Below are 27,562 nucleotides of genomic sequence, written 5' to 3' on the forward strand. Positions count from 1 at the left end.
TGTGGCCAAGATTGACACAAAGCCCACGCCCACCACAGTAGTACAAGTTTATATGCCAACTAGCTCTGCAGATGACAAAGAGATTGATGAAATGTATGATGAGATAAAAGAAATTATTCAGATAGTTAAGAGAGACGAAAATTTAATAGTCATGGGAGACTGGAATTCGATAGTAGGAAAAGGAAGAGAAGGAAACGTAGTAGGTGAATATAGAATGGAGGTAAGGAATGAAAGACAAAGCCGCCTGGTAGAATTTTGCAGAGCATAACTTAATCATAGTTAACACTTGGTTCAAGAATCATGAAAGAATGTTTTATACATAGAAGAGGCCTGGAGGTACTGGAAGGTTTCAGACAGATTATATAATGGTAAGGCAGAGATTTAGGAACCAGGTATTAAATTGTATGACATTTCCAGGGGCAGATGTGGAATCTGACCAAAATCTATTGGTTATGAACTGTAGATTAAAACTGAAGAAACTGCAAAAAGGTGGGAATTTTAAGGAGATGGGACGTGGATAAACTGACAGAACCAGAGGTTGCAGGGAGTTTCAGGGAGAGCATTAGGGAATGACAAGAATGAGCAAAAGAAATGCAGTAGATGGAGAATGGGTAGCTTTGAGAGATGAAATAGTGAAGGCAGCAGAGGGTCAAGTAGGTAAAAAGATGAGGTCTAGTATAAATCCTTGGGTAACAGAATAAATATTTAATTTAATTGATGAAAGGAGAAAAATATAAAAATGCACTGAATGAAGCTGGCAAAAAGGAATACAAATGTCTCAAAAATGAGATCAACAGGAAGTGCAAAATGGCTAAGCAGGGATGGCTAGAGGACAAATGTAAGGATGTAGAGGCTTATCTCACTAGGAGTTAGATAGATACTGCCTACAGGAAAAGTAAAGAGACCTTTGGAGAAAAGAGAACCACTTGTATGAATATCAAGAGCTCAGATGGAAACCCATTTCTAAGCAAAGAAGGGAAAGCAGAAGGATGGAAGGAGTATACAGAGGGTCTATACAAGGGCGATGTGCTTCAGGACAATATTATGTAAATTTAAGAGCATGTCCTTGCTTTTAAGTGTCTCCGTGGTAAGGCTTGTTACTTTATTAAGCAGAGTAAAAAGGAATGGTGGGAGCACAATGTTTCCTCGCTGGGGACATATGCCTTTTCATCACAGGTTTGGTTCAAGCTCCGTAGCCTTCTGAGCCACCAGCATCAGTGAAATGTCCAGGGTCTTAATCTCCAAGATGCTCTATGCGCTGATTCGTTGGTCCCTGCAGAACACCTTGCGATACACTTTGTGACGGCCTCAGCGTCCTCTTCCTGTCCTACTACCTTCTTCCAGCAGAAGTGCTGAGTTGAACAGACCCCCCTCTGTTTCAGTCCACACCATGCTGAACCATATGATGAACCCTTCACTGAATGGGAATTCTTGCCGACTCTTACCTCTTGGTGTTACACAGCCCCAGGCCTGGATTTTATCCACGACCAGATGCTCCAACACTTTGACACTCTCCAGAGGCAACATCTCCTCTTCAACTGCATTTGGCTCATGGGTGCTTTTCCGTCACAATGCTGAGATAGTATAGTTATCCCCGTCTTTAAGCCCGACAAAACCCAACATCTCTCAACAGCTACCGCCCAGTTCGTCTGATGAATGTACTTTCTAAACTGCTCGAGATGGTTAGCTTCAGATTATGTTGGATACTTGAATCTCCCTCCCCCCATGAACCATGGACCTTGCCGTTGGTGGGGAGGCTTGCGTGCCTCAGCGATACAGATGGCCGTACCGTAGGTGCAACCACAACGGAGGGGTATCTGTTGAGAGGCCAGACAAACATGTGGTTCCTGAAGAGGGGCAGCAGCCTTTTCAGTAGTTGCAGGGGCAACAGTCTGGATGATTGACTGATCTGGCCTTGTAACATTAACCAAAACGGCCTTGATGTGCTGGTACTGCGAACGGCTGAAAGCAAGGGGAAACTACAGCCGTAATTTTTCCCGAGGACATGCAGCTTTACTGTATGATTAAATAATGATGGCGTCCTCTTGGGTAAAATATTCCAGAGGTAAAATAGTCCCCCATTCGGATCTCCGGGCGGGGACTACTCAAGAGGACGTCGTTATCAGGAGAAAGAAAACTGGCGTTCTACGGATCGGAGCGTGGAATGTCAGATCCCTTAATCGGGCAGGTAGGTTAGAAAATTTAAAAAGGGAAATGGATAGGTTAAAGTTAGATATAGTGGGGATTAGTGAAGTTCGGTGGCAGGAGGAACAAGACTTTTGGTCAGGTGATTACAGGGTTATAAATACAAAATCAAATAGGGGTAATGCAGGAGTAGGTTTAATAATGAATAAAAAATAGGAGTGCGGGTTAGCTACTACAAACAGCATAGTGAACGCATTATTGTGGCCAAGATAGACACAAAGCCCATGCCTACTACAGTAGTACAAGTTTATATGCCAACTAGCTCTGCAGATGATGAAGAAATTGATGAAATGTATGACGAGATAAAAGAACATATTCAGGTAGTGAAGGGAGACGAAAATTTAATAGTCATGGGTGACTGGAATTCGTCAGTAGGAAAAGGGAGAGAAGGAAACATAGTAGGTGAATATGGATTGGGGGGAAGAAATGAAAGAGGAAGCCGCCTGGTAGAATTTTGCACAGAGCATAACTTAATGATAGCTAACACTTGGTTCAAGAATCATAAAAGAAGGTTGTATACCTGGAAGAATCCTGGAGATACTAAAAGGTATCAGATAGATTATATAATGGTAAGACAGAGATTTAGGAACCAGGTTTTAAATTGTAAGACATTTCCAGGGGCAGATGTGGATTCTGACCACAATCTATTGGTTATGAACTGCAGATTGAAACTGAAGAAACTGCAAAAAGGTGGGAATTTAAGGAGATGGGACCTGGATAAACTGAAAGAACCAGAGGTTGAAGAGAGTTTCAGGGAGAGCATAAGGGAACAATTGACAGGAATGGGGGAAAGAAATATAGTAGAAGAAGAATGGGTAGCTCTGAGGGATGAAGTAGTGAAGGCAGCAGAGGATCAAGTAGGTAAAAAGACGAGGGCTAATAGAAATCCTTGGGTAACAGAAGAAATATTGAATTTAATTGATGAAAGGAGAAAATATAAAAATGCAGTAAATGAAGCAGGCAAAAAGGAATACAAACGTCTCAAAAATGAGATCGACAGGAAGTGCAAAATGGCTAAGCAGGGATGGCTAGAGGACAAATGTAAGGATGTAGAGGCTTGTCTCACTAGGGGTAAGATAGATACTGCCTACAGGAAAATTAAAGAGACCTTTGGAGAGAAGAGAACCACTTGTATGAATATCAAGAGCTCAGATGGCAACCCAGTTCTAAGCAAAGAAGGGAAGGCAGAAAGGTGGAAGGAGTATATAGAGGGTTTATACAAGGGCGATGTACTTGAGGACAATATTATGGAAATGGAAGAGGATGTAGATGAAGATGAAATGGGAGATAAGAAACTGCGTGAAGAGTTTGACAGAGCACTGAAAGACCTGAGTCGAAACAAGGCCCCGGGAGTAGACAACATTCCATTGGAACTACTGATGGCCGTGGGAGAGCCAGTCCTGACAAAACTCTACCATCTGGTGAGCAAGATGTATGAGACAGGCGAAATACCCACAGACTTCAAGAAGAATATAATAATTCCAATCCCAAAGAAAGCAGGTGTTGACAGATGTGAAAATTACCGAACTATCAGTTTAATAAGTCACAGCGGCAAAATACTAATGCGAATTCTTTACAGACGAATGGAAAAACTGGTAGAAGCGGACCTCGGGGAAGATCAGTTTGGATTCCGTAGAAATGTTGGAACACGTGAGGCAATACTAACCTTACGACTTATCTTAGAAGAAAGATTAAGGAAAGGCAAACCTACGTTTCTAGCATTTGTAGACTTAGAGAAAGCTTTTGACAATGTTAACTGGAATACTCTCTTTCAAATTCTGAAGGTGGCAGGGGTAAAATACAGGGAGCGAAAGGCTATTTACAATTTGTATAGAAACCAGATGGCAGTTATAAGAGTCGAGGGGCATGAAAGGGAAGCAGTGGTTGGGAAAGGAGTGAGACAGGGTTGTAGCCTCTCCCCGATGTTATTCAATCTGTATATTGAGCAAGCAGTAAAGGAAACAAAAGAAAAATTCGGAGTAGGTATTAAAATTCATGGAGAAGAAGTAAAAACTTTGAGGTTTGCCGATGACATTGTAATTCTGTCAGAGACAGCAAAGGACTTGGAAGAGCAGTTGAACGGAATGGAGAGTGTCTTGAAAGGAGGATATAAGATGAACATCAACAATAGCAAAATGAGGATAATGGAATGTAGTCAAATTAAATCGGGTGATGCTGAGGGGATTAGATTAAGAAATGAGACACTTAAAGTAGTAAAGGAGTTTTGCTATTTAGGGAGTAAAATAACTGATGATGGTCGAAGTAGAGAGGATATAAAATGTAGACTGGCAATGGCAAGGAAATCGTTTCTGAAGAAGAGAAATTTGTTAACATCGAGTATAGATTTAAGTGTCAGGAAGTCTTTTCTGAAAGTATTTGTATGGAGTGTAGCCATGTATGGAAGTGAAACATGGACGATAACCAGTTTGGACAAGAAGAGAATAACTTTCGAAATGTGGTGCTACAGAAGAATGCTGAAGATAAGGTGGGTAGATCACGTAACTAATGAGGAGGTATTGAATAGGATTGGGGAGAAGAGAAGTTTGTGGCACAACTTGACTAGAAGAAGGGATCGGTTGGTAGGACATGTTTTGAGGCATCAAGGGATCACAAATTTAGCATTTGAGGGCAGCGTGGAGGGTAAAAATCGTAGAGGGAGACCAAGAGATGAATACACTAAGCAGATTCAGAAGGATGTAGGTTGCAGTAGGTACTGGGAGATGAAGAAGCTTGCACAGGATAGAGTAGCATGGAGAGCTGCATCAAACCAGTCTCAGGACTGAAGACCACAACAACAACAACAACAACAACAACTTGAATCTCGAGTCCTTTTGTCCCCATATCAGTGTGGCTTCCGGGAAGGATGATCTCCGACTGACAATGTACTCAGATTAGAAACAGCAATCCGATAGGCTTTTACTAACTGCCGGCACCTTGTTCCGGTTTTCTTTGACGTGTGTAACACACATGGCATGGCTTGGTGCCATCACATTTTAATTACCATCCGTGACTGGGGCTTCCATGGTCCTCTTCAGATTTTTATCCACGAGTTTTTATTTCACTGGCCCTTCTGGGTTCCAGTTGGCACTTTACACAGCATTCGTAGGATTCAGAAAAATGGTATCCCACAGGGTTCTATGTTAAGTGTCACACTCTTCTTCATAGCCATCAATGGGTTTGTAACCTCTGTTGGGCCTGTGGTTACCCCGGCATTGTATGTTGACAATTTTTACGTCTCGTGCAGCTCTCCCTCTGTAGCATCTGCTGAGTGCGTGCTCCAAGGTACCATCCGATGGGCCTCTGTGTGGGTCATCTCCCATGGCTTTCAGTTTTCTCCCTTCATATGCGGGTTATGCATTTTTGTCATCTACCCGCTGTATACCCCAATCCAGAACTTCATTTAGGTGACCAGCTTCTTGATGTTTTAGCACAGTCCCATTTCTTGGACCTTATTTTTGATAAAAAGTGGACGTGGCTGCCCCATATTCACCACCTAAAGTTTACATGCTTGTGGAAGCTTAATGCTCTGCGCCTCCATGCCCACACATCTTAGGCTGAAGACCATACTCTCTTCTCCATCTTTACCGTGCACTGGTCTTGTCCAGGCCTGATTATGGTAGTCAGGTTTATGGCTAACAGCTCTTTCCACTCTGCATATACTTGACCCTGTTCACCATTGTGAGGTGCAGTCTGGCTATTGGTGCCTTTCGCACTAGTCCCATTGACAGTCTCTTCGTAGAAGCGGGAATTCCCCCTCTACAAATACGACGCAGCCAACTCCTGGTTTCTTACGCAATTGCCATTCACCAAGTCCCTGACCAACCTGTGTTTGAGAGATGTCTCCCTCCTGACAACCACCAATGGGTGGGATTGCCTGTTTGAATGCGTTTCACTTTCCTTTATCAGGACCTCCATCTCCATTCACTGGAATGCGCCCCATGTATTTCTTTCCACCCCCATTCCCCCCCCCCCCCCCCCCTCTCTTGGACACTGCCTAAACCATGGATTAAGACATTCTAGAGTCCTAAGGTCTTCTATCGCCCCTATGGTTTTCAAGCGTCTCGGACGTGTCATCCTTGTGTAGTTCTAGGGTGATACCATCTTACTCACTGATGCTTCTAAGACAATAGATAACGTGGGATATGCTTTCACGTCTCCTACTTTGTTAGAACACCATTTATTGTGGGGGTCATGTAGTGTATTCACAGCAGATCTCCTAGCTATTCATAGAACCCTCCATTTTGTTTCTCAGCCCTCCTTCCTCAATGTTTTAATTTGTACCGACTTAGTGAGTAGCTTGCAGGCTGTCGAACTGATGCTACTCTCATCACCCTTTGGTCTTTGCTATCCATGACCTCTATGCCCTTGGCCGTGCCACCTGCTCAGTTGTCTTTATCTATGTCCCAAGTCATGGGCATCCCAGGGAATGAACTGGCTGACCATTTGGCTAGAGAAGCAGGTACTTACACCCCATTCCCCTTCATGATTCCAGTTGTGTATGTGTGGACCTCTGTCAAATCTCTCTTTGCCCAAAAGTGGAATGACGTCTGGTGCGCTACTGCTCACAGTAATTAACTCCGTACAATCAAGGAGTCTATTGCAGTTTGGCACTCTTCCTTCCGCTCGTCACAGGACAGAAGGAGTCTACTGTTTTATGCCACCTATGCATTGGTTATATCAGGCTCACCTGTTGTTTCCTTCTGTGTAATGAACCAACCAACGAACCACAATGTGGTTGTAGAGCCAGACTGTGACCGTATCCCACGAATTGGTGGAATCGCCCCTTCTTTTGGCCCTTTGTGCTTCTAAATTCCTTAATTTTAATACTAGCAGACAATTCACGGACAGTTGTACTGGTCCCCAGTTTGCTCTGTGAAAGTGGTTTTTATTTACAGACATAAGGTTTTGCTTTCCTCCTGGAGCAGGGGGTTGGGGTTGTGGTTGTGGTTGTGGTTGGGACCTCTCTTCATGTCTTCTCGGTCTGGGGCCCCATGACCCCTCCCCCACGAAAGAATGCTCTTTTTTCAGGTTTTTTAATTTGGTCTCACCTTTTATGCCTTTTACTGTGTGTTTTAACTTCATTATTATATAATTTGACTCGCCTGACTGGACCCATCCATTTTAGCCGAAGCTCTTTCTTCTGTTATTAACTTCAGAATTGTGAGACTGATGACCTCGCCATTTGGTCCCATAAACCTTCTCAGTTAATCAATCAATCAAAATTTTTGTCTTTGCGTAGGCCATTTTGGAAAAGTCACTAAATTCATCACAAAGTTCACCTACCCAGTCTTTAGGCATAGTGAGTTTCGCAGAGAGAATATTGTCTTGAATGTGCAAGCCAAACAGATCAAAGGAGTCCATACCAAAAATATTTTCACTTCCACATGAGCACAAAACTGGGAACAAAACTGACTTTGTCATGTTATGAAATGTGGCAGGTAGGCTGCAAATGTCCACTGTAACAAGAAAGAGTTGACTGTGACTTACATAGCTTGGGGCTTGGCTGATATTTCTTATGGGCCTCTTTAGAACAAAGTCACTGACACACCACTGCTCAGCTGCAAGCATATTTTGTGCTTGGCAATCTGCAGAGTGAAAAACAACTGGGCAGTGAAACACTGAGTGCAGTATTTAACACCCCTACTCTGTTGCCTAACACACTAGTTGTTTACATTGCTACCCTTGCTGGGATTTTGGGTGCTGTGTATTCCTGAACTGTCATCCAAGTACTGAAGCTCACTAATTCCAAAACTTCTTTTACATCCCAAACTCTGCCTGGACATATTTGCCCCCCCCCCCCCCCCCCTCCTTTTACAATTAGATCACCCTAGCTTGGCAACTGATGTAGATTTTCGTTGACTCGGACAATGACTGATCGAGTATAAGTTATTTCTTTTCTTCTGAATGACGTTGTTTATATCAGGACAATGGACAAAGCTTTCAGAAAACAACAGGATGACCATTAATTACATGTATTTGTTTACGTTCTTACAAAATTTGCACTAGTTTGCACAACTTTGAAATGTAGAAATGATTCACATTAAAAAACACTCAAAATGCATTTTTATTGCACTAGAATATGAGTAAAGCTAAATTTTTGGAACCAAGTTTTCAATGTTATTGTAGTAATCCATATTTTATTTATTTGAGTCATTTTAAATGATTTTCACGCATTCAGTTCACATAAGATGAATTTTATGTGCTACATTTAGCTTGACTTTAAACCATTATATCTCAACAACAGATAAAGATTATTGGATAAAAAGAATTCGTTTTGACTCTCTCCATTTATCTACCTTTGTGCTAAGTTTGAACTGATTTCGTACAAGTTTGAAGTATACAAGTGGTGTGCTTTAAAATCCTCCCACAAAAAAGGTGTTTTTTAATTGCACGGAAACTCCAAATGCAGCACAACTTTTTCAAACTGTTAAAACTTATCTTAGACTGTCCACTGAATTTGAACCATCAGTCTCGCTCCAGTTCTGAGCTATTTAAGGGTGACTGTTCTTGCATATAAAATTGGAATGGTGCACACACAATTGATGCCATTGGCTGATCATTAATTTCAATCCAATTAAAATCTTTTGCAAAAGGAAATAATCAATTCACACAGTTTGCAAGGGGTCAGCTCCAGTTTATCGTTCAAATCTTGCTTAGCATTCTGTAACATAGCTACAGTAAGGCAGATGCTTGAAAGTGTATACAAATGATTCTGCGAATGACCTTTTAAGACATGATTACCACTTTATCTGGTGGGAAACATGTAGCAATGGGTATGAAACATGGAAGATGTGACATGACTCAAAGAAGTTACAGATTAAGTAAAATGTACTGTATGAGCTGGAAAATATCTGCTGTCAAAACACTTGTACCCTGTCTGACAAACTGGGCTCTGCAATATCAAAATGAGTATAAAGACAGCTGATCATCATAAGGTGCAAAAATTACAGAAATTGAAGTGCTAGTGTTAGGGGAGTTGCAAATTAACTTTAGTCAAAATAAAACTGGCCCAGATGCTATTTATAAGACTGAGGCGGAACTGATCCTTGTTAATGAAAAGAACTGCCCACCACAGAAAAATATGAAAACAGTGATTTTGATGCCCCCATTGGTTACCGTCATGTGACTGTGCTGCACATCTCCATCTCTCTCTGTAGATTAGTTCAGACATTCTTTGCAAAACAGATTTTAGCATGGATAGGGACTGCAACTGCTGTGTTCGGATGCAGGCTGAGTTGGCATCCCTTCGCTCCCAGCTTCAGGCAGTGTTGGCTTCGGTCACACAGCTTGAGGCTGTTGCCAATGGGCATCACTGTGGGGGTCCGGATGGGGGTTTGTCGGGGACGGCCAGCTCGTCCCTCGCATCCCCCGATCAGACTAAGACTGTGGTTGCCCGGGATACTGCCCGCATTGAGGCTGATCCCTCACCTGTGGTAGAGTGGGAGGTCGTCTCAAGGTGTGGCAGGGGGCGAAAGACATTCCGGAGGGCTGAACGGAAGGCCTCTCCAGTTTGTCTGACGAACCGGTTTCAGGCTCTGTCTCAGGCTGATACTGATCTTCGGCCTGACATGGCTGCTTGTCCTGTTCCAGAGGTTGCCCCTCAGTCTGCAAGATCCGGGCGGTCGCAGAGGGTGGGCTTACTGGTAGTTGGGAGCTCCAACGTCAGGCGCGTAATGGGGCCCCTTAGGGAAATGGCAGCAAGAGAGGGGAAGAAAACCAATGTGCACTCCGTGTGCATACCGGGGGGAGTCATTCCAGATGTGGAAAGGGTCCTTCCGGATGCCATGAAGGGTACAGGGTGCACCCATCTGCAGGTGGTCGCTCATGTCGGCACCAATGATGTGTGTCGCTATGGATCGGAGGAAATCCTCTCTGGCTTCCGGCGGCTATCTGATTTGGTGAAGACTGCCAGTCTCGCTAGCGGGATGAAAGCAGAGCTCACCATCTGCAGCATCGTCGACAGGACTGACTGCGGACCTTTGGTACAGAGCCGAGTGGAGGGTCTGAATCAGAGGCTGAGACGGTTCTGCGACCATGTGGGCTGCAGATTCCTCGACTTGCGCCATAGGGTGGTGGGGTTTCGGGTTCCGCTGGATAGGTCAGGAGTCCACTACACACAGCAAGCGGCTACACGGGTAGCAGGGGTTGTGTGGCATGGACTGGGCGGTTTTTTAGGTTAGATGGCCTCGGGCAAGTACAGAAAGGGCAACAGCCTCAAAGGGTGCGGAGCAAAGTCAGGACATGCGGGGACCAAGCAGCAATCGGTATTGTAATTGTAAACTGTCGAAGCTGCGTTGGCAAAGTACCGGAACTTCAAGCGCTGATAGAAAGCACCGAAGCTGAAATCGTTATAGGTACAGAGAGCTGGCTTAAGCCAGAGATAAATTCTGCCGAAATTTTTACAAAGGTACAGACGGTGTTTAGGAAGGATAGATTGCATGCAACCGGTGGTGGAGTGTTCGTCGCTGTTAGTAGTAGTTTATCCTGTAGTGAAGTAGAAGTGGATAGTTCCTGTGAATTATTATGGGTGGAGGTTACACTCAACAACCGAGCTGGGTTAATAATTGGCTCCTTTTACCGACCTCCCGACTCAGCAGCGTTAGTGGCAGAACAACTGAGAGAAAACTTGGAATACATTTCACATAAATTTCCTCAGCATGTTATAGTCTTAGGTGGAGATTTCAATTTACCAGATATAGACTGGGACACTCAGATGTTTAGGACGGGTGGTAGGGACAGAGCATCGAGTGACATTATACTGAGTGCACTATCCGAAAATTACCTCGGGCAATTAAACAGAGAACCGACTCGTGGAGATAACATCTTGGACCTACTGATAACAAATAGACCCGAACTTTTCGACTCCGTAAGTGCAGAACAGGGAATCAGTGATCATAAGGCCGTTGTAGCATCCCTGAATATGGAAGTTAATAGGAATATAAAAAAAGGGAGGAAGGTTTATCTGTTTAGCAAGAGTAATAGAAGGCAGATTTCAGACTACCTAACAGATCAAAACGAAAATTTCTGTTCCGACACTGACAATGATGAGTGTTTATGGAAAAAGTTCAAGGCAATCGTAAAATGCGTTTTAGACAGGTACGTGCCGAGTAAAACTGTGAGGGACGGGAAAAACCCACCTTGGTACAACAACAAAGTTAGGAAACTACTGCGAAAGCAAAGAGAGCTTCACTCCAAGTTTAAACGCAGCCAAAACCTCTCAGACAAAGAGAAGCTAAGCGATGTCAAAGTTAGCGTAAGGAGGGCTATGCGAGAAGCGTTCAGTGAATTCGAAAGTAAAATTCTATGTACAGACTTGACAGAAAATCCTAGGAAGTTCTGGTCTTACGTTAAATCAGTAAGTGGCTCGAAACAGCATATCCAGACACTCCGGGATGATGATGGCATTGAAACAGAGGACGACACACGTAAAGCTGAAATACTAAACACCTTTTTCCAAAGCTGTTTCACAGAGGAAGACCGCACTGCAGTTCCTTCTCTAAATCCTCGCACAAACGAAAAAATGGCTGGCATTGAAATAAGTGTCCAAGGAATAGAAAAGCAACTGAAATCACTCAACAGAGGAAAGTCCACTGGACCTGACGGGATACCAATTCGATTCTACACAGAGTACGCGAAAGAACTTGCCCCCCTTCTAACAGCCGTGTACCGCAAGTCTCTAGAGGAACGGAGGGTTCCAAATGATTGGAAAAGAGCACAGGTAGTCCCAGTCTTCAAGAAGGGTCGTCGAGCAGATGCGCAAAACTATAGACCTATATCTCTGACGTCGATCTGTTGTAGAAATTTAGAACATGTTTTTTGCTCGCGTATCATGTCGTTTTTGGAAACCCAGAATCTACTATGTAGGAATCAACATGGATTCCGGAAACAGCGATCGTGTGAGACCCAACTCGCGTTATTTGTTCATGAGACCCAGAAAATATTAGATACAGGCTCCCAGGTAGATGCTATTTTTCTTGACTTCCGGAAGGCGTTCGATACAGTTCCGCACTGTCGCCTGATAAACAAAGTAAGAGCCTACGGAATATCAGACCAGCTGTGTGGCTGGATTGAAGAGTTTTTAGCAAACAGAACACAGCATGTTGTTATCAATGGAGAGACATCTACAGACGTTAAAATAACCTCTGGCGTGCCACAGGGGAGTGTTATGGGACCATTGCTTTTCACAATATATATATAAATGACGTAGTAGATAGTGTCGGAAGTTCCATGCGGCTTTTCCCGGATGATGCTGTAGTATACAGAGAAGTTGCAGCATTAGAAAATTGTAGCGAAATGCAGGAAGATCTGCAGCGGATAGGCACCTGGTGCAGGGAGTGGCAACTGTCCCTTAACATAGACAAATGTAATGTATTGCGAATACATAGAAAGAAGGATCCTTTATTGTATGATTATATGATAGCGGAACAAACACTGGTAGCAGTTACTTCTGTAAAATATCTGGGAGTATGCGTGCGGAACGATTTGAAGTGGAATGATCATATAAAATTAATTGTTGGTAAGGCGGGTGCTAGGTTGAGATTCATTGGGAGAGTGCTTAGAAAATGTAGTCCATCAACAAAGGAGGTGGCTTACAAAACACTCGTTCGACCTATACTTGAGTATTGCTCATCAGTGTGGGATCCGTACCAGATCGGGTTGACGGAGGAGATAGAGAAGATCCAAAGAAGAGCGGCGCGTTTCGTCACAGGGTTATTTGGTAACCGTGATAGCGTTACGGAGATGTTTAGCAAACTCAAGTGGCAGACTCTGGAAGAGAGGCGCTCTGCATCGCGGTGTAGCTTGCTCGCCAGGTTTCGAGAGGGTGCGTTGCTGGATGAGGTATCGAGTATATTGCTTCCCCCTACTTATACCTCCCGAGGAGATCACGAATGTAAAATTAGAGAGATTAGAGCGCGCACGGAGGCTTTCAGACAGTCGTTCTTCCCGCGAACCATACACGACTGGAACAGGAAAGGGAGGTAATGACAGTGGCACGTAAAGTGCCCTCCGCCACACACCGTTGGGTGGCTTGCGGAGTGTGAATGTAGATGTAGATGTAGATGTAGATGTAGATTCTGCCACGAGTACTTCACTGTGTCATTACATTTGAGTGAGTGAGAGGAGCAGATCTGCTTACTGACTAGTTGAAAACTGCACAGAATAGTGCTATCAATAAAATGACACATGTTCATTGTAAAGTGTTATGCGAAGCACAATTCTTGGAAAACGTGCGTGGGATTTGTTGCACTAACAGAGTGTTTCGGTGATACCTCCAGCAAAGCCTGTAATGCAAAAGTTAGTGGCAAAATGGCATAAAACCAGCTCTGTAGCAAATAAAAATTCTTAACTCTCCGGAAAGTGTTTAAACACCATGTCAGTCTTGTTGTAAATATTTTCTGAGTCAGTTTTATTTGACCCACCTAATACATTGTATATTGAATTTATAGTGAAACTGGTATCTCAGATGGAAACTGTATAATAAATTATGTGGTGGATCATTCTGTTTGATGGGGAATAGGTTTAAATTGTTACAGGTTTTATTAATTAAGTTGTAGAATAGGTGTGGAGAACTATAGGGTTTTATTACTGCTGTTGATTTGTAGTATTAGGACTTTAATTGTGTATTTGTATTATTACCTTGCTGTCCTTCAAGATGTAACAGTCTGCTTGTTGTAGGCATGAATATGCTAATTTGAACCCATTTAAACATATTTTATGAGTAATCTGAACTTTCTATGTGCCTTTAGGAGCCATTTGAAATCATTTTCTGAAGCTGATTCCACAAGACGCCTGAAGTGTGCAGAGGGAAAAAAGCAATCTCCTAAGTGAGTATTGGTCAAACATGTATTTTTTGTGGGTTATCCATATATAAGTGTTTCATATACAAAAATGTCAGTTATTTAGAGAGTAATTTTTTCGCTTCTGCCTGTTGACAATTCCTCTATAATTCCATTTGTGTTAAGATTATTGGTCATAGGACATGATATTAAATTGTATCCAAACTTTAGGCCCAGATGTTTACTGCATTAACACCTTGAGTTTACAGTTCTGTTCAAGTGAGTATTTTTTTTTTTCACTGAATAAACAGTTGTGATTCCTCATAGAACCAACTTGTATGTTATACGTAGGGACCAGAAAAAATCGCATTTTGTAATAAATGCGAAATACATGCAAATTCTGCCTCAAAATGTGGAGATGTGAAATTACTTAATAGATGGTTTCATAGCAAATTGTATCTAGATGAGCTATTTATCAGAGATAGTTTGAAACTGCTTTATTATCTGCATACAATATGGAAAATGTAAGTATTTACTGGCATCGTACATCATCTGGCGAAGCCCAATTTGGAAAGATAATATGTGCCAGAACCTACTTGCAAAATAAAGTGTACGAACACAATGATGTATCAGTGTGCTCAATGCTATAGTGCCATGCCAATTTGGATGGTTGAATGGTCTGTTTAAGTTACACGTAACATGATGCAACTTAGTACTTAACCATGAGACCTAGCATTTTATAAGAAGGAAACGCATATGTTTGTTTGTTAGCTAAAGAGCTAAAGCTCAAAAGATAGTGTAATATGGACAGTTTTAACGTAGTAAATTAGGTAGTGGATGTTTTGATCTGCAGTTGCATAGAATATGGCTAGAATTCGGGTTGGAACTGTGTTGTTAACAATACTCTGCTACCTTCAACAAGCAGTTGCACGGCACCCATCCCAGAATGCTTTGTGTTGTGTGGTGCTCGTTGTTTTCTTTTCTTCCTTTGAAATAAGAGACGTGACTAGTCCTGGTACGTCAAGGATTTCATTTATGACTTAAAACACCAGAAGAGATTGGTGATCCCTGTGACAGTGTGTCAGTTCCTCTCTGGGCTGCTCCCCAGCAAAATGGAGGTGGGGTTTGTTTCCGTGCACTGCTTCTTCCCCTGTGCTTGTCAAAATTCTAGTCTGTTTACTCTTGCGGCCACTTGCAACTGTAGTCTATAACGCTAGCTCTCTGTACTATAGCGACTGGAAAACAAACTGTGACATTTTTTGACGGCGCCAAAATTCTTCCCCTAACGTTAAAATCTAGTTGCCATATGTTCCGTCCTACTTGTATGCTAAGTGCCACATCAGTTCTGTCTGTAGCATTGTGAAGCATGGGTCATAGGGCTATGAATGCCCATAAAAGGTTGACATTAGTAGTCTGTAGGCTTTTTAATCTTCAAATACGGTGGGAAAAGACAAATAATGCTCGGAAACACCTTATATCGGAGACGCAGTCACTTAAATGGTGGGAAAATGCTGCTGCTTTTCAACAGAACAATCATTTTTGAAAGCTTAAATGCAGCCAAACGAAGAAAAGAAAGGCCATTTTGGAAGGAATAGGTGTTGAAGTTTCTGCAAATGCACACATCCAGCAAGAAGTTCCCAATCAGCACTTTTTTTAACAGTTTCAAAGAACTAATAATTTGTTTGTCTCCACTCATTTAGAGTGACAACCTTTTAAATTTGTGCATCTAATCATTTACAAAGAAAGAAAATGTGAATCTGACAAAAATAGATGTGAATTTTTCAAAAAATAGAGGCGAATTTTTGTCAAAAATATATGCTATGTTTTCCGCTCCCTAGTCATCAGCAAACCCAGTTTAGAATAAATTGTCCTTTTAAAGTATAGATATTTGCAATATGTGCATGGTAGTTCTTGAAAATTTGTCTGTGGTGCATTTTAATTATAAAAATGTCATTAGGGAAGGCATAATGTGGACAGAGAGTTGGTATGCAAACAAAAATGAATTTCAGTCCTGTAAGCATGTGCTCGACACACACACACACACACACACACACACACACACACACACACACACACACACTTGAGTAAGGGGCAGAGGAGCAGTTATTTAAGTCCACATTCAATAGTCCATATTATATATGCAACGTCAAGATGTGTCCCATGCTTTTATCCTGCACATTCTATTACATTCCAGACATGGTGTACACTGCACCATATATAGCAGCCCCATGATTATAAAAACCCTGATTTAGCAACTGTGTAATCTTTTATGTGATTATCACCATCAACCCTCTATTTCCTCATTTGGTCGCCAGTGAACAATAACAGATTTAATGGTCCACTGACAGAACACGGTGAGCTTCATTGGTCCTGCCTTTCTTCTGACCTCAGTCTCCACTTCTTCCAGACATCACATCTCTGTAAATAATGTTCTACTTGTTGTTCACATTCCAACCAAGAGTATCTGGTAGCATTCTATAAATTCAATTGACTAATAATTTGATTTCCTTTTTTTCTCCAGGAAAGCTCGTGTTATAATTCCAGCCACACCTCCTGTGCATGAATGGACTGACAGGATTAATCCTCAGTTGTTAGAGAAAATGACAGATGAAGAAATTGATGATTTTGATGATGTGAGTGTTTTGTGCTGTTTAAGTTACTAGCTTTGCATGAATGAAACTAAAGCAAACTTAAACCTAAAAAAGATATGTATCCATTAAGTGTATCTGGAAAGGGAGGGGGTGGCAGGCTGTTCTGTATATTTGAGAATTCTGGTTAAGACATGGCTTTCTTCAGGTGTGTTGAAACCTAGAGTCTGCTAAGTTAATCACCTATCACAAATGCAGATCAATGACATTCTCAGCTGAGTAACCCTTCTGAATTCTTAGCTATGATTTGCCATGTTGTTGTTGTATTATAAAAACAACAGATTCAACACTAAAAAGTCACAGTTCAATGAATCAGTATTGCACGATACATTCCAGGAATTAATTCATATTTAGTTATTTATTAACTAAGTAATTTGGACTGGTATCTGTCTGAATGTTGTTTTTACTTTGGTTTAGTTATTTTAGTACCTGTTGTATGAAAACTGGAACAGTTGTACGAAAACCATAACAATTGTAGATGTGCCAGTACTATGGTTGAAATTTAGTGCTACTGTGTCAGCTGATATCTTTCCAGTCAAGTTTTCATGTTGGGGTGTGATTGACGTATTCCAAAATCCTTTGAAAATATCTATGAGTGCCACTGATCAAAATGTTTTACCTTTTCAAAATACAATGTAGGGAATTAGAACACACACACACACACACACACACACACACACACACACACACACTTGTGCTGCTACATTGTGTGGGCCGAATACACTGTGCTGGGATGAGTAGTTCTGTCAGTTGGATGGGATGACGGGACAAAGGAGGCGGTGAGCAGCAGAGAAGGTTGGCTTATGGTTGTGATGACACATATATATAGTCATTAGGTGCAGGGGATAGAATGTGGTGTGTACACAGGATACAAATGTAACATGGCCCTGGCAGTGGTGTGTTTGTTCAGCACACAATGAATATGACATGATGATGTGGAAGAGTGAATTGGGAGGGGGTGACAAATGGAAGGGAGGAAGGGGAGACTGCTGGGAAGAGGGTATGGGTGCAGGATGTGTGAAGTTAGGGTTCTGGGGCAGGGTGGATGTGGGGCAGGCAGCTAACAAAGCTTGAGCCCTGGAGGTTTACAGGAATCCCTCAATCTCTGCTCATAGCCTGCTCAACACACTCTACCTTGCCCCAAGACTCTAACTTCAGTCATCCTGTACTCAAACCCCTTCCTAGCAGCCTCTTCTGGCTCTGTTCTGTCATTTTCATGGTTTATTGTGACAGTGTATTAGGAAATCTACTTATTTGAGCCTGCCTTGCAGAATATGACGATGAACTCTGTGCAGTGTTAAGAAGGTGCCAAAAGACGTCATGAATACATATGGCAAAAAATTTTAGTGTAAAATATGTACTATGTAGAGGAGTAGAAATCAAAAGATTGCCATGAAAGCACTCCACTAAATGGCTAAGTACCTATTAATTTTTTTCAGGACACTACAATTGTTGATGCTTCCCAACTAGAGTCACAGCAAGAACAACAAATGCAGTCACAGATTATTGAAGACTTTGATTCAAATGATGGTTTCCCTGACAGCAGTGCACTTGCTGTAAGTATTTTTCACATACAAATATGTGTATAATTTTTGGTTGGATGTATCACAAGTAAAAGACCAAATGTGATTATTAATATAATTTGATACGCTAATAAATTCAGATCACCCAAAAAATCACTCTATTCAGACGTTAAATTTGTGAATGTAAGTGGAACATTCTATTTTGTTATTCAGTGTGTGTACATTGTAGTTCATTGCAGTGATTTTTTTTCCTTTAAATACAGTTGGTAAAACGGAGAATCCTGATTGTATTTTTATTTCCAGCCACTCTAATCTGCTGGAAGGGGATGTGATCCGCGATGTTGACAGGGCACTGAACACCTATTTCCCTTCTCCTACTCTGTTTTCCTTACTTTAATACTCCTCTTGATGCTTTTCATCATTCCTTTTGTTCATATTGTTTCATTTAAATAGAAGTGGTGGTAGGGTAACAACAGAAAATGTGTATGTTGATGTCTATAGATATACCCCTGAGACAATGCAAGATACAAGGAACAGTTTCAGATTGAGGCATGAGTGGGCAGAAGGAGATGTATAAGTGCATAAAACACTCATGCAAAACAGTCAAATATTAATACTGTGAATGAAGTCTTCATGATGGCTAAATTATAAAACATTCTTGGACTTCTTGCTATGTCAGTTCAGGGTAAAACCTCAAGCTTTTGACAGTTACCTCCATTGCCTATGTCAAAAGCAACTGACTGTCAAAACTCCTGCTGCAGTGGCCTTATATAGCCCACAGACGGCACTTGATTGAGTAGTAATTAGGTAATGCCATTGCAGATGGTGTCAGTGTCTGGGCTGCTGGTACCACCACTCCAGTTGTCGCGTAAACATTGCAACGAATGTCTGTGGCTCTTCTCTACATTGAGAACTTGCTTCCATGCACCGCTAAGATTATATGTGCTGTCATGCCTGAAAATCTTTTCACACATTCTTATTCTACAGCCTCTTTAATTAAGAATTCCAGTTTGTAGAAGCCTGGGACAAAACGACTGTTTCATCAAAAAGTATTTTATGTTTGTTAGTGAGCCTATTTCAGCAACTACAGATTTTTCCAGTTCTCAATTTCTGATAAGCTGCACAGCAGTCAGAAATGGTGTTTGTTGACTAACCAGTGTAATTGCATTCGTACTCATAAGGGATGTTGTGAATACCAGGGGTCTCAAGGCTGACAACATGACTTGTGAATGTGGAAGCAATTATATCGGTCAGTTCATCCGCACCATTTCTTACTGCTGTGCAGGACATCAACAGCATATCAAAAATTGAGAACTGGAGAAATCTGCAGTTGCTGAGCACAGCCTCACAAACGAACATAAAATACTAATTGATGAAACAAAAGTTTTGTCCCAGGATTCTACACACTGGGACTCTGTCGTTAAGAGGCTGTAGAAATAAGATCTTCAACCATAATAGTGGATCAATCTTAGTGGTACATGGAAGTGAGCTCCCAATGCAGAGAAGAGCCAGAGATATTAGTTGCAATGTTCACACTATGGCTGGAGTAATGGCACTACCAGCACAGATGTTGATACCATCTGCGATGGCATTACGTAATTACAACCAATCAGAAACCACCTATGGGCTATATAAGCAGTTTTGACAGTCAGTTGCTCCTGACAAAGACGATGGAGGTATTGTCGAAACCTTGAAGTTTACACTGTATTGATGCAGCAAGAAGTCTGAGAATGTGTTATAAAACATTGATATTGCTGCAATCTCTTAAATCAGTCAGTCAGTCAGGATCTTAATAATGCTGATAGACACACAGAGGATTACATAGCATAATCCCACTTTTTGAAATTATTATTTCCTTTCTTAATGATTGTAGTTATGCGGGCATTACAGTATAGACTAAGAAATATTTTTGTCTCCTAATACCGAAGATATCGTCAGAGGCTATAAATGCCTTTTTTGTTGGTTTTTGAACTCGACGAGCTGACCTGTTTTTATGTAGACACGGAATAGTGGGATCATTAGATTACGGTGTTGGCATTGGCATGTGTTACAGAGCTGGAAGGGTTGCTCTTTGTTATATTTAGTAGTAAAGCCCATATAAGTAAATTCAGTTCACCAAGGATGTAAATACTGTTCATGAAAGCCTGCAATTGCATTTGTACTTTACTTGAGGGGGAGAGACAAATAGGTATGGGGACAGGTATATTCTTCCCTTAGGCTTCATTGGGATAGTGACAAATTCAGAACTGAAAGAAGACTCTGGCAAGGAAATTACTTATCACTAAAACTGTTATCAGAAATCCTTGAGAAAATTATCAAATTATTAAACAAGGCAGTTGTAGGTTGGACCATACATGAACCACTTCCATTTCACTAATGACGTTATGTTGTTTGCCTGTAATGGAGATAAACTTCAGCAATAAATGGAAGAACTTTGTAGTGCAAGTTTGCTGAAAGCAGGCCTTAAAACCATTAATAACAAGAATAAATAATGTAGAATGAACACATTAAAAGTGAAATATTACAAATTAATGGTGAAGTCATAGAACCAGTCGATGAATTACGTATTTAAGGCATTTGAAGACAAGCACTAGATGAACTGCAAAAGAAATTAACAGCTGTAGGAAACTGACATGGAGTTCTTTGTGGTAAACTAAGTCTTTTCAAAACCAAACTTGTGATCAGTGTGTATTACCACTTTTTACTTATGCAATTTACAAATGTTACCCTCTTAAGTGAAAATTAAAATGTATTTCTTTCAATGGCTTATTCTTTATTTCTCTTCTACATGTCCTTGCAAATGTTTCCATTAAGTGCCATTGCCCTACGATCAATTGTTTTTCATGGGTCCCTCTTAGTGAAAGTTTGGTTATGACCACAATGTAGAACCTAGTTTAATGACCCATCACAAAATTCATAATATGTGTTTTTTGTCTTAATGCCACTCAGACATATGATGGTAGCAACACTTTCAAATGGTAGTGAAAAGATGAAACTACTGACTCAGACATATTGCTTGCTAATAGCTGACCTACAGAGGTAGGGGTGGTAATGCTTGTTGCACTCATGATGTTTTTGATGAAGCCACATGTGTGTGCCCCTCTCACCTCTCTGACCCCCCTCCGACGCGGCCCCACCCCTCCGATGCGGCCCCACCCCTCCGACGCGGTCCCACCCCTCCGATGCGGCCCCACCCCTCCGACGCAGCCCCACCCCTTCCGACGCGGCCCCACCCTTCCGACAGCCCTCTGTCTTTCTAAATGGCAACCACCCTATAGAGCTAAGCCTTTGTTTGCTGGGGCGTGCTTCAGTGACGATAGTTCGGCACGACGGTGAAAAGTTGTATGTCACCAGGTACAAGAATCTTGGCTTAACCACTCGGATCATGAGGTTGGAAAAAACCTGTGTTGAGGAGATGCATGGCTGTTGAGGCAGAACAGTAGTTAGCAGTCAACTTCCGGTGAACCTGCCACATCTCAGTTATATAAGGTGTACCCAAGCAAGTATGGCTCTAAGTGGACCGTTATTTGCCTAGCTGCTCGTGGAACTGAGATGGAGCCCTCAAACTTAAACGTAACCAACTCCTAGTGATATAGGTGTACTGCTTGTGGGTATCAACAACCAACCTAAAAAGGACTATTGTAGCCAGTTGTCCTGACACAGAGATTCTTCAAATACTTCTGTTAATAGTAACATTTGGTAGAATGTAGACAGCATTGCTGTAACTTTAAAATCCATAAAGCAATTAGAAATAGGACATTGTTGGTTGGAACTTGTAGTTCCCAACAAGCAACAGACCTTAGTTCCCAACAAGCAACAGACCTTCAGATTGCTAAATGCCTTGGGAAATATGCCATTGGAACAAAGTTGCACGACACCTTGAACTACAGCAAAGATGTTGTATTGTTCAGAGATCTACAGATATTACCAAAGAAGAAATGAAAGATGAGTTGACTCAGGAAGAAGATGTCACTGACATGCAACATGTAATGAAATGGGTAGATGATGAACTGAAGTGGTCAAACCAAATTCCTTTATTCTTATGTCAGTAGAACAACAATTTAGAGCATATAAAGACAGGTTTCTTTCACTTAAATGTGAGGCCTTGTATGCACTGTTTCAAATGCCAGCTCTTTGGGCACACTTTTCTGGTATGTAAGGGAGAAGCCACGTCTGACAAATGTGGTGAGGCAGCCCATGAAGGAGTCATTTGTTCATCTCTGTGCTCTGTGTAAGTGTGTGGGGATCACATGGTCTGGAATAGAGACTGCAGTATCTACCTCAAAGAAATGAAGATACAGGAGCTAAACACAACAAAGCATGTTCTGTAAGGTGAGGCAAAAATGTAGAGCATGCTACCTCTCACTTTCAAATTTTTTTTTTTAAATATATATCTCAAAAAGCCTATTGCGGAAGTTGATGCCTCTACTCAAATGGAGGTTAATAGTGTTGTGTCCAGTAGACCTGTAGCTATGCGTGGGTTCTAAATGCAAAAAGAAGAAATGAGACAACAACAGTTATTTGAAATGCATTTGTGTAACTCAGTGAGCTGTCGCATACCATTTCACCAGATCCCAAGTGAATTTTCTAGTGTCCTTTTCCATACCCAAGTCCATTATTCCATAACTAAGACCATTATATTGTAGTCACTGATAGAGACAGTAGCAGTTATGTGTGAGTTGTGCTGGCATGAATATATATATCTGTGTGTGTGTGAGAAAGAGAGAGAGAGAGAGAGAGAGAGAGAGAGAGAGAGAGAGAGAGAGAGCGAGCACATGCGCAATTTCAGGAGAAGGACTTAATTATATGAAAGCTTACATGATTAGTAGTCTTTCTATTGTGCCTGTCTGCAACCTTATGCCTCTTCAATGTGATTAGCAATCTGTCCTTTTCATATTCTTGTTATTCCATCCTGGACTTTCCATTGTTTGATTAAATGTAACAATTGTTTTGTTACAGATGATTGATGATGGTGATTCCCATAATATAAAAGAAAATGGCACTGAGAGAGGTTTTGAAGACAATATAACAAGTAATATTGCAGCATGTGAACCTAAAGTCCCTGAGCTACCTTTGGAAAAACCGGATCCAACAGACAGGAATTTCAGGTTTGTGGCTGATGTACCTTGTGTTGCAAAATGGACTTTTGAAACATACAATTAAAGGTATTAATTACATAAAAAACGGAAAGAAGTGTCCATGTAACTTGTTGTGAATGTCCAATGGAAAAATTGGTAAGATGGAAGATGAGCAACTTACAGCTCATATATGCAGCAGGCTTTGACTGTAATTTGTGTTTAAAATACCATTCATAAGCATGGCTTCACGTTTGTACTTGGTTGTGTTTTATTACAGAATATATTAGCAGTGAAACATCCTGAAGTTAAACAGTTCTTGGTTAGTCAAAATTTATGGCTTTTAATTTATTCCTCACTTTGTTTCTACATGTGGCATGCATTTTACATAGAAAATAATTAGAGTAATGTTTTTTTAGAGTTTTGGTTTAAGGGATCTGGTGTGTTAATCCATGCATTTTTGTTGAATGCTTAATATTTATCTGCCTCTACTTCTCCGGATCCCATTTCACTTACCAAGGGGCCCACCTGAAGTTATTTTCACATATGTTGATTACTCTCCATCAAAGGTAACATGCTGTGTCATCGCAACCAAGAAACCCTCAATCCATTTACAGATTTTATCACGCGTCTTTCCTTCTCATCCATATGATAATTCTCCCTGACATTGGATTCTGGGCAACTTTTCTCATCTCTCCCCATTTCGTAAATCTTATTGATCCTTTTCCTCCACCCCTCTTCTTTCTCCTTCAACCCTGCTGCCACAAGAAGAAGAAGCCACTGTCTTTGGAAGCTTGTTAATTTCTATACTTTTATATTTGTGTTCTTTTGCTGCCTCTTAGTGAGTAGTTTTTTTTTACCCCCTATCCAGTTACATTATGTTTTGTCACAAATCTTGTTTGGTACCCCATACAATTATTATTTTGTTAATAAATACTAGTGTGGTACTCAGATTATTTTTGGAAGTCAAGAAATACTGCATCCACTTTATTGCCGTGACCTGTGGTGTATATGGTGTTGCATGAAAAAGAATAAGTTGGTCTTCACATGACTGGTGTTCTTGAAATCCATTCTCGTTGGTGTGAAAGAGGTAATTTTCTGTGAGATATCTTAATGCACTGGAACCCAGAATATTATCTCAGATTTTACACCACATGGATGTCAGTGATGTTGGATAATAGCTCTGTGGATCAATTCTGCTACCCTTATTATAGACAAGTGTGACATGCACTTTCTTTCGACCATGGGGCACAGTTTTTTTGGGATCTATAGTATATTTGGTTAACTTCTGTGTTGAATTTGATAGGAATTAAGTCAGGACCATGGCCCATGTTCAGTTTTAGTGATTTCAGCTGTTTCTTAGTGCCACTGACAGTAATATCTGTACAACTTATTTCTTTAATGGTACAAGAATTAAACTAGGGCAGTGGTACTTCTGTATCTTCCTCTGTAAAGGAACATTTGAAAACAGAGTTCAGAATTTCTGCTTTTGCTTTGCTATTGTCATTGTCAGTTTCTGTATAATCCAAGAGTGTCAGGACAATAAGTTTTGTGTCTAGCCTTCACATGTGACCATAATTTCATTGGTTTTTGTGAGAGCTCTTTTTATAAGATTGTGCTATGTTAGTCATCGAAGGATTCGTGCATTGCCCTTCTGACAACTAAATATGTTCCATTCAGTGTTTCTCTGTTTATAGTCTTGTGTTTTGTTTTACAACTCTTGTTAAGTAATCATTGTTTCTGTAGAAGTTTACTGAACACGCGAATCTTTCAATTTCTTTTAGTTGTCCCTATGTACCAAGATAATCATTGTTGCTACAGCTGCCTCACGGTCACCGATACCAGTTTAAAACATCGAAAGGATCGGGTCTTTTTGCTGCCATTAAGTGTAATATACTTCATTTGTGAGTGGACTTCTGAACTATTGTTCAAAATAATTTTCAGAGAAAGCATTTAGTTAACTGATTCCACACCACATCTTGGTAGAGCAACTTCTTAATTATAAATGAAAATCATTCAGTCTTACTTTACAGGATATTGTCATGCCCACCTCTTACAAACTACAATTATCTTCACTGATCTTTCAACATTTAAAGTCTCCTACAATAATGGCAGTATGATTGAGGAACATATGTCCTAGCAAACTGAGGCTTTCTCTAAAGCTTTTAGTTACATTTTTGGAGTGAGCGATGGTCAATAGAAGGACCCAGTCATATATTTAAGGTCACCATTTCTTGGCCAAAAGGTCTGCATACAGTTTCAATTTATGTCTCTTGTGTATTTGAGTTACTTGCCCAACACTGCAAATAAACCACTTCAGTTTCCCATTTGGTTATCCATTTGTATATACTTTGATTTATCCCAAAAATCTCACTACTGTCAATTTGGGTTTTAGCATCATTTTTTAGTTTTATGTGAACTCCACTGCTTTGTAGGAGCACTTTGAACTTCGGCACTCAGCCGTGAATGCTTCAAGAGTTAAGAACTTGGATTTTAATAGTCTTATCTGTGTGTGCCATTTCTTTGAGTCTTACTCTGATGCTAATACAAATTCTCATCTTTCATAATGGTTTATAATATCGTTGTCTGTAGGTACAGTTATGTTATTCAATTATGATTCAAGGTTGGTTTATATATAACACAGAACTTCCCATTTTAACTTTTTCAGAGGAATATCATGAAAAATAAACCTTAGACAAAACTGTTTTTATACTTATTGCAGATTTGGGGGGTGTGCAGTTTACTAAATTATTTCATGCTATATGGGTCTGTAATGTGTGAAAATGGGTCACATTTTTTTTTTAAATGGGAAGCCCCTTTTCTATTTCATGTTATGATTCTATGCTAGAAAGCAATTAACTTTTTTGGAAACTTGTTTTTGTTCTTACTAGATTACTCCGTAATCAATAAAAATGGAGTAAACTTAATTTTTATATAGAGGCCCATACTTCATGTTGCACATAGTGATTCTGTCAATACAAAATTATATGGAACTGCACCTCTTTTACACTGATGTTCTTTGGACTTAGCTTTACATGATGATGTCCATTATGAGGAACATCATGGGGACTTTTCTAAAGACTAACTATTTTTGACTATGTGAGCCTTCATCTGCACATTATTACTGGTTATTAAGATGAGTGTGTGCTGCAATGACATCAGAATGTAGTAAGAAATTGGCAGAAAATTTTGTAGGGGGACTATGTTTGTTCCACATTAAATTATGTGTAATGCAGCAAAATATAGCATTTATTCTGACGGATATGAAACTGAAGTCTTATTTTATCATGGCAGCATGTGTTAAATGTGATTAATTAATTATCCTGATGTTATGATTAAATATTAATAATTGGTGAAACTGTTTGTACTGAATTGTTTTGACCTCTTGCTTTACCTGAGAGATAGCTGTATTACTTCAAGAAGCTGCTTATAGAAAGTGATATTAAGTTTGCAGCGATTTTGCGTTTTAGGTTTGTTGGGATTTGCTTGTGGAAGCTGTCTACCACAAACTGTATTACCTTACTTTCAATTAATGGTGGCCTTGACTGTCAATATATAATTGCAATTTCGGGTGTAAATTAAAAAAAGGAACCAGTTAACTGATATTGCATGCATAAGTGGGTACTTGTGTAAGTAAATGTATGTTTTGAATAGAAGTTGATTGTATCATAACACACCGTTTCAAGTCATTGACTTAATGTACAGGAGACCACTCAAAACAAAAAAAAACTGGTTACCAATTTTCCTTATAATATCAGTAATGTAATACACAGTGCTGAATAATTAATTAATCAATTATTAATTCTTTGTCAAAAGTAACAAACTTTTACTAATTAACAATCCTAAGTACTTGCTTGTTCCTGCTCAAATTTTCAGATTGTTATTCATGAATTCTTCTACTGAATAGTAACTTTTCTTTGTTAGTTTCTCGTTTAAGGTTTTTTTTCAGTTTTTTCTAAATTTATGCTGAGCAAGTCTCTTCCTTTCACTTTGTTATTAATTTTCACAGCAGTACACTGTGGAGTTTGAGCATAAAGTTTTAAGCGGTGAGTGGGCAGCATAAAATTATTTTCATTTCTGGTGTTGTAATCCTGTTGAAAATAATTTGCTACAAATAAATTAAGATTACTATGTATAAAGATAATCAGGTCATAGATATGAGGGAACACTTTATATACTTAGATTTTATAGGACTGGGCGACATGATTTTATTTGCCCTACATTGTCCATATTTCCTAGGATGGTTTCCAAGAATGGTTTTCTGAAGTTTTAATATTCGACACACATGGTTTGAGTTACCCCAAAATTCAATTCCATGCATTATTACTGACTCG

General features: G+C 40.4%; 1 protein-coding gene across 2 annotated transcripts in view; it reads left to right on the forward strand.

Annotated features, from left to right (window-relative positions):
• Nucleotides 1–27,562, forward strand: part of LOC126235841 (DNA polymerase alpha catalytic subunit) — a 330,143-nt gene that overhangs the window by 32,429 nt on the left and 270,152 nt on the right. Inside the window, exons 5-8 of one of the 2 annotated variants that reach the window (XM_049944704.1) lie at nt 13,953–14,030; nt 16,504–16,615; nt 18,070–18,186; nt 23,113–23,261. In XM_049944704.1, the coding sequence (XP_049800661.1) occupies nt 13,953–14,030; nt 16,504–16,615; nt 18,070–18,186; nt 23,113–23,261 (456 nt within the window). The remainder of the gene's footprint in view (nt 1–13,952; nt 14,031–16,503; nt 16,616–18,069; nt 18,187–23,112; nt 23,262–27,562) is intronic. The other variant, XM_049944705.1, reaches the window with a different exon arrangement.

The sequence above is a fragment of the Schistocerca nitens genome, chromosome 2, assembly GCF_023898315.1.
Source record: "Schistocerca nitens isolate TAMUIC-IGC-003100 chromosome 2, iqSchNite1.1, whole genome shotgun sequence".
NCBI classification, from domain to species: Eukaryota; Metazoa; Arthropoda; class Insecta; order Orthoptera; family Acrididae; genus Schistocerca; species Schistocerca nitens.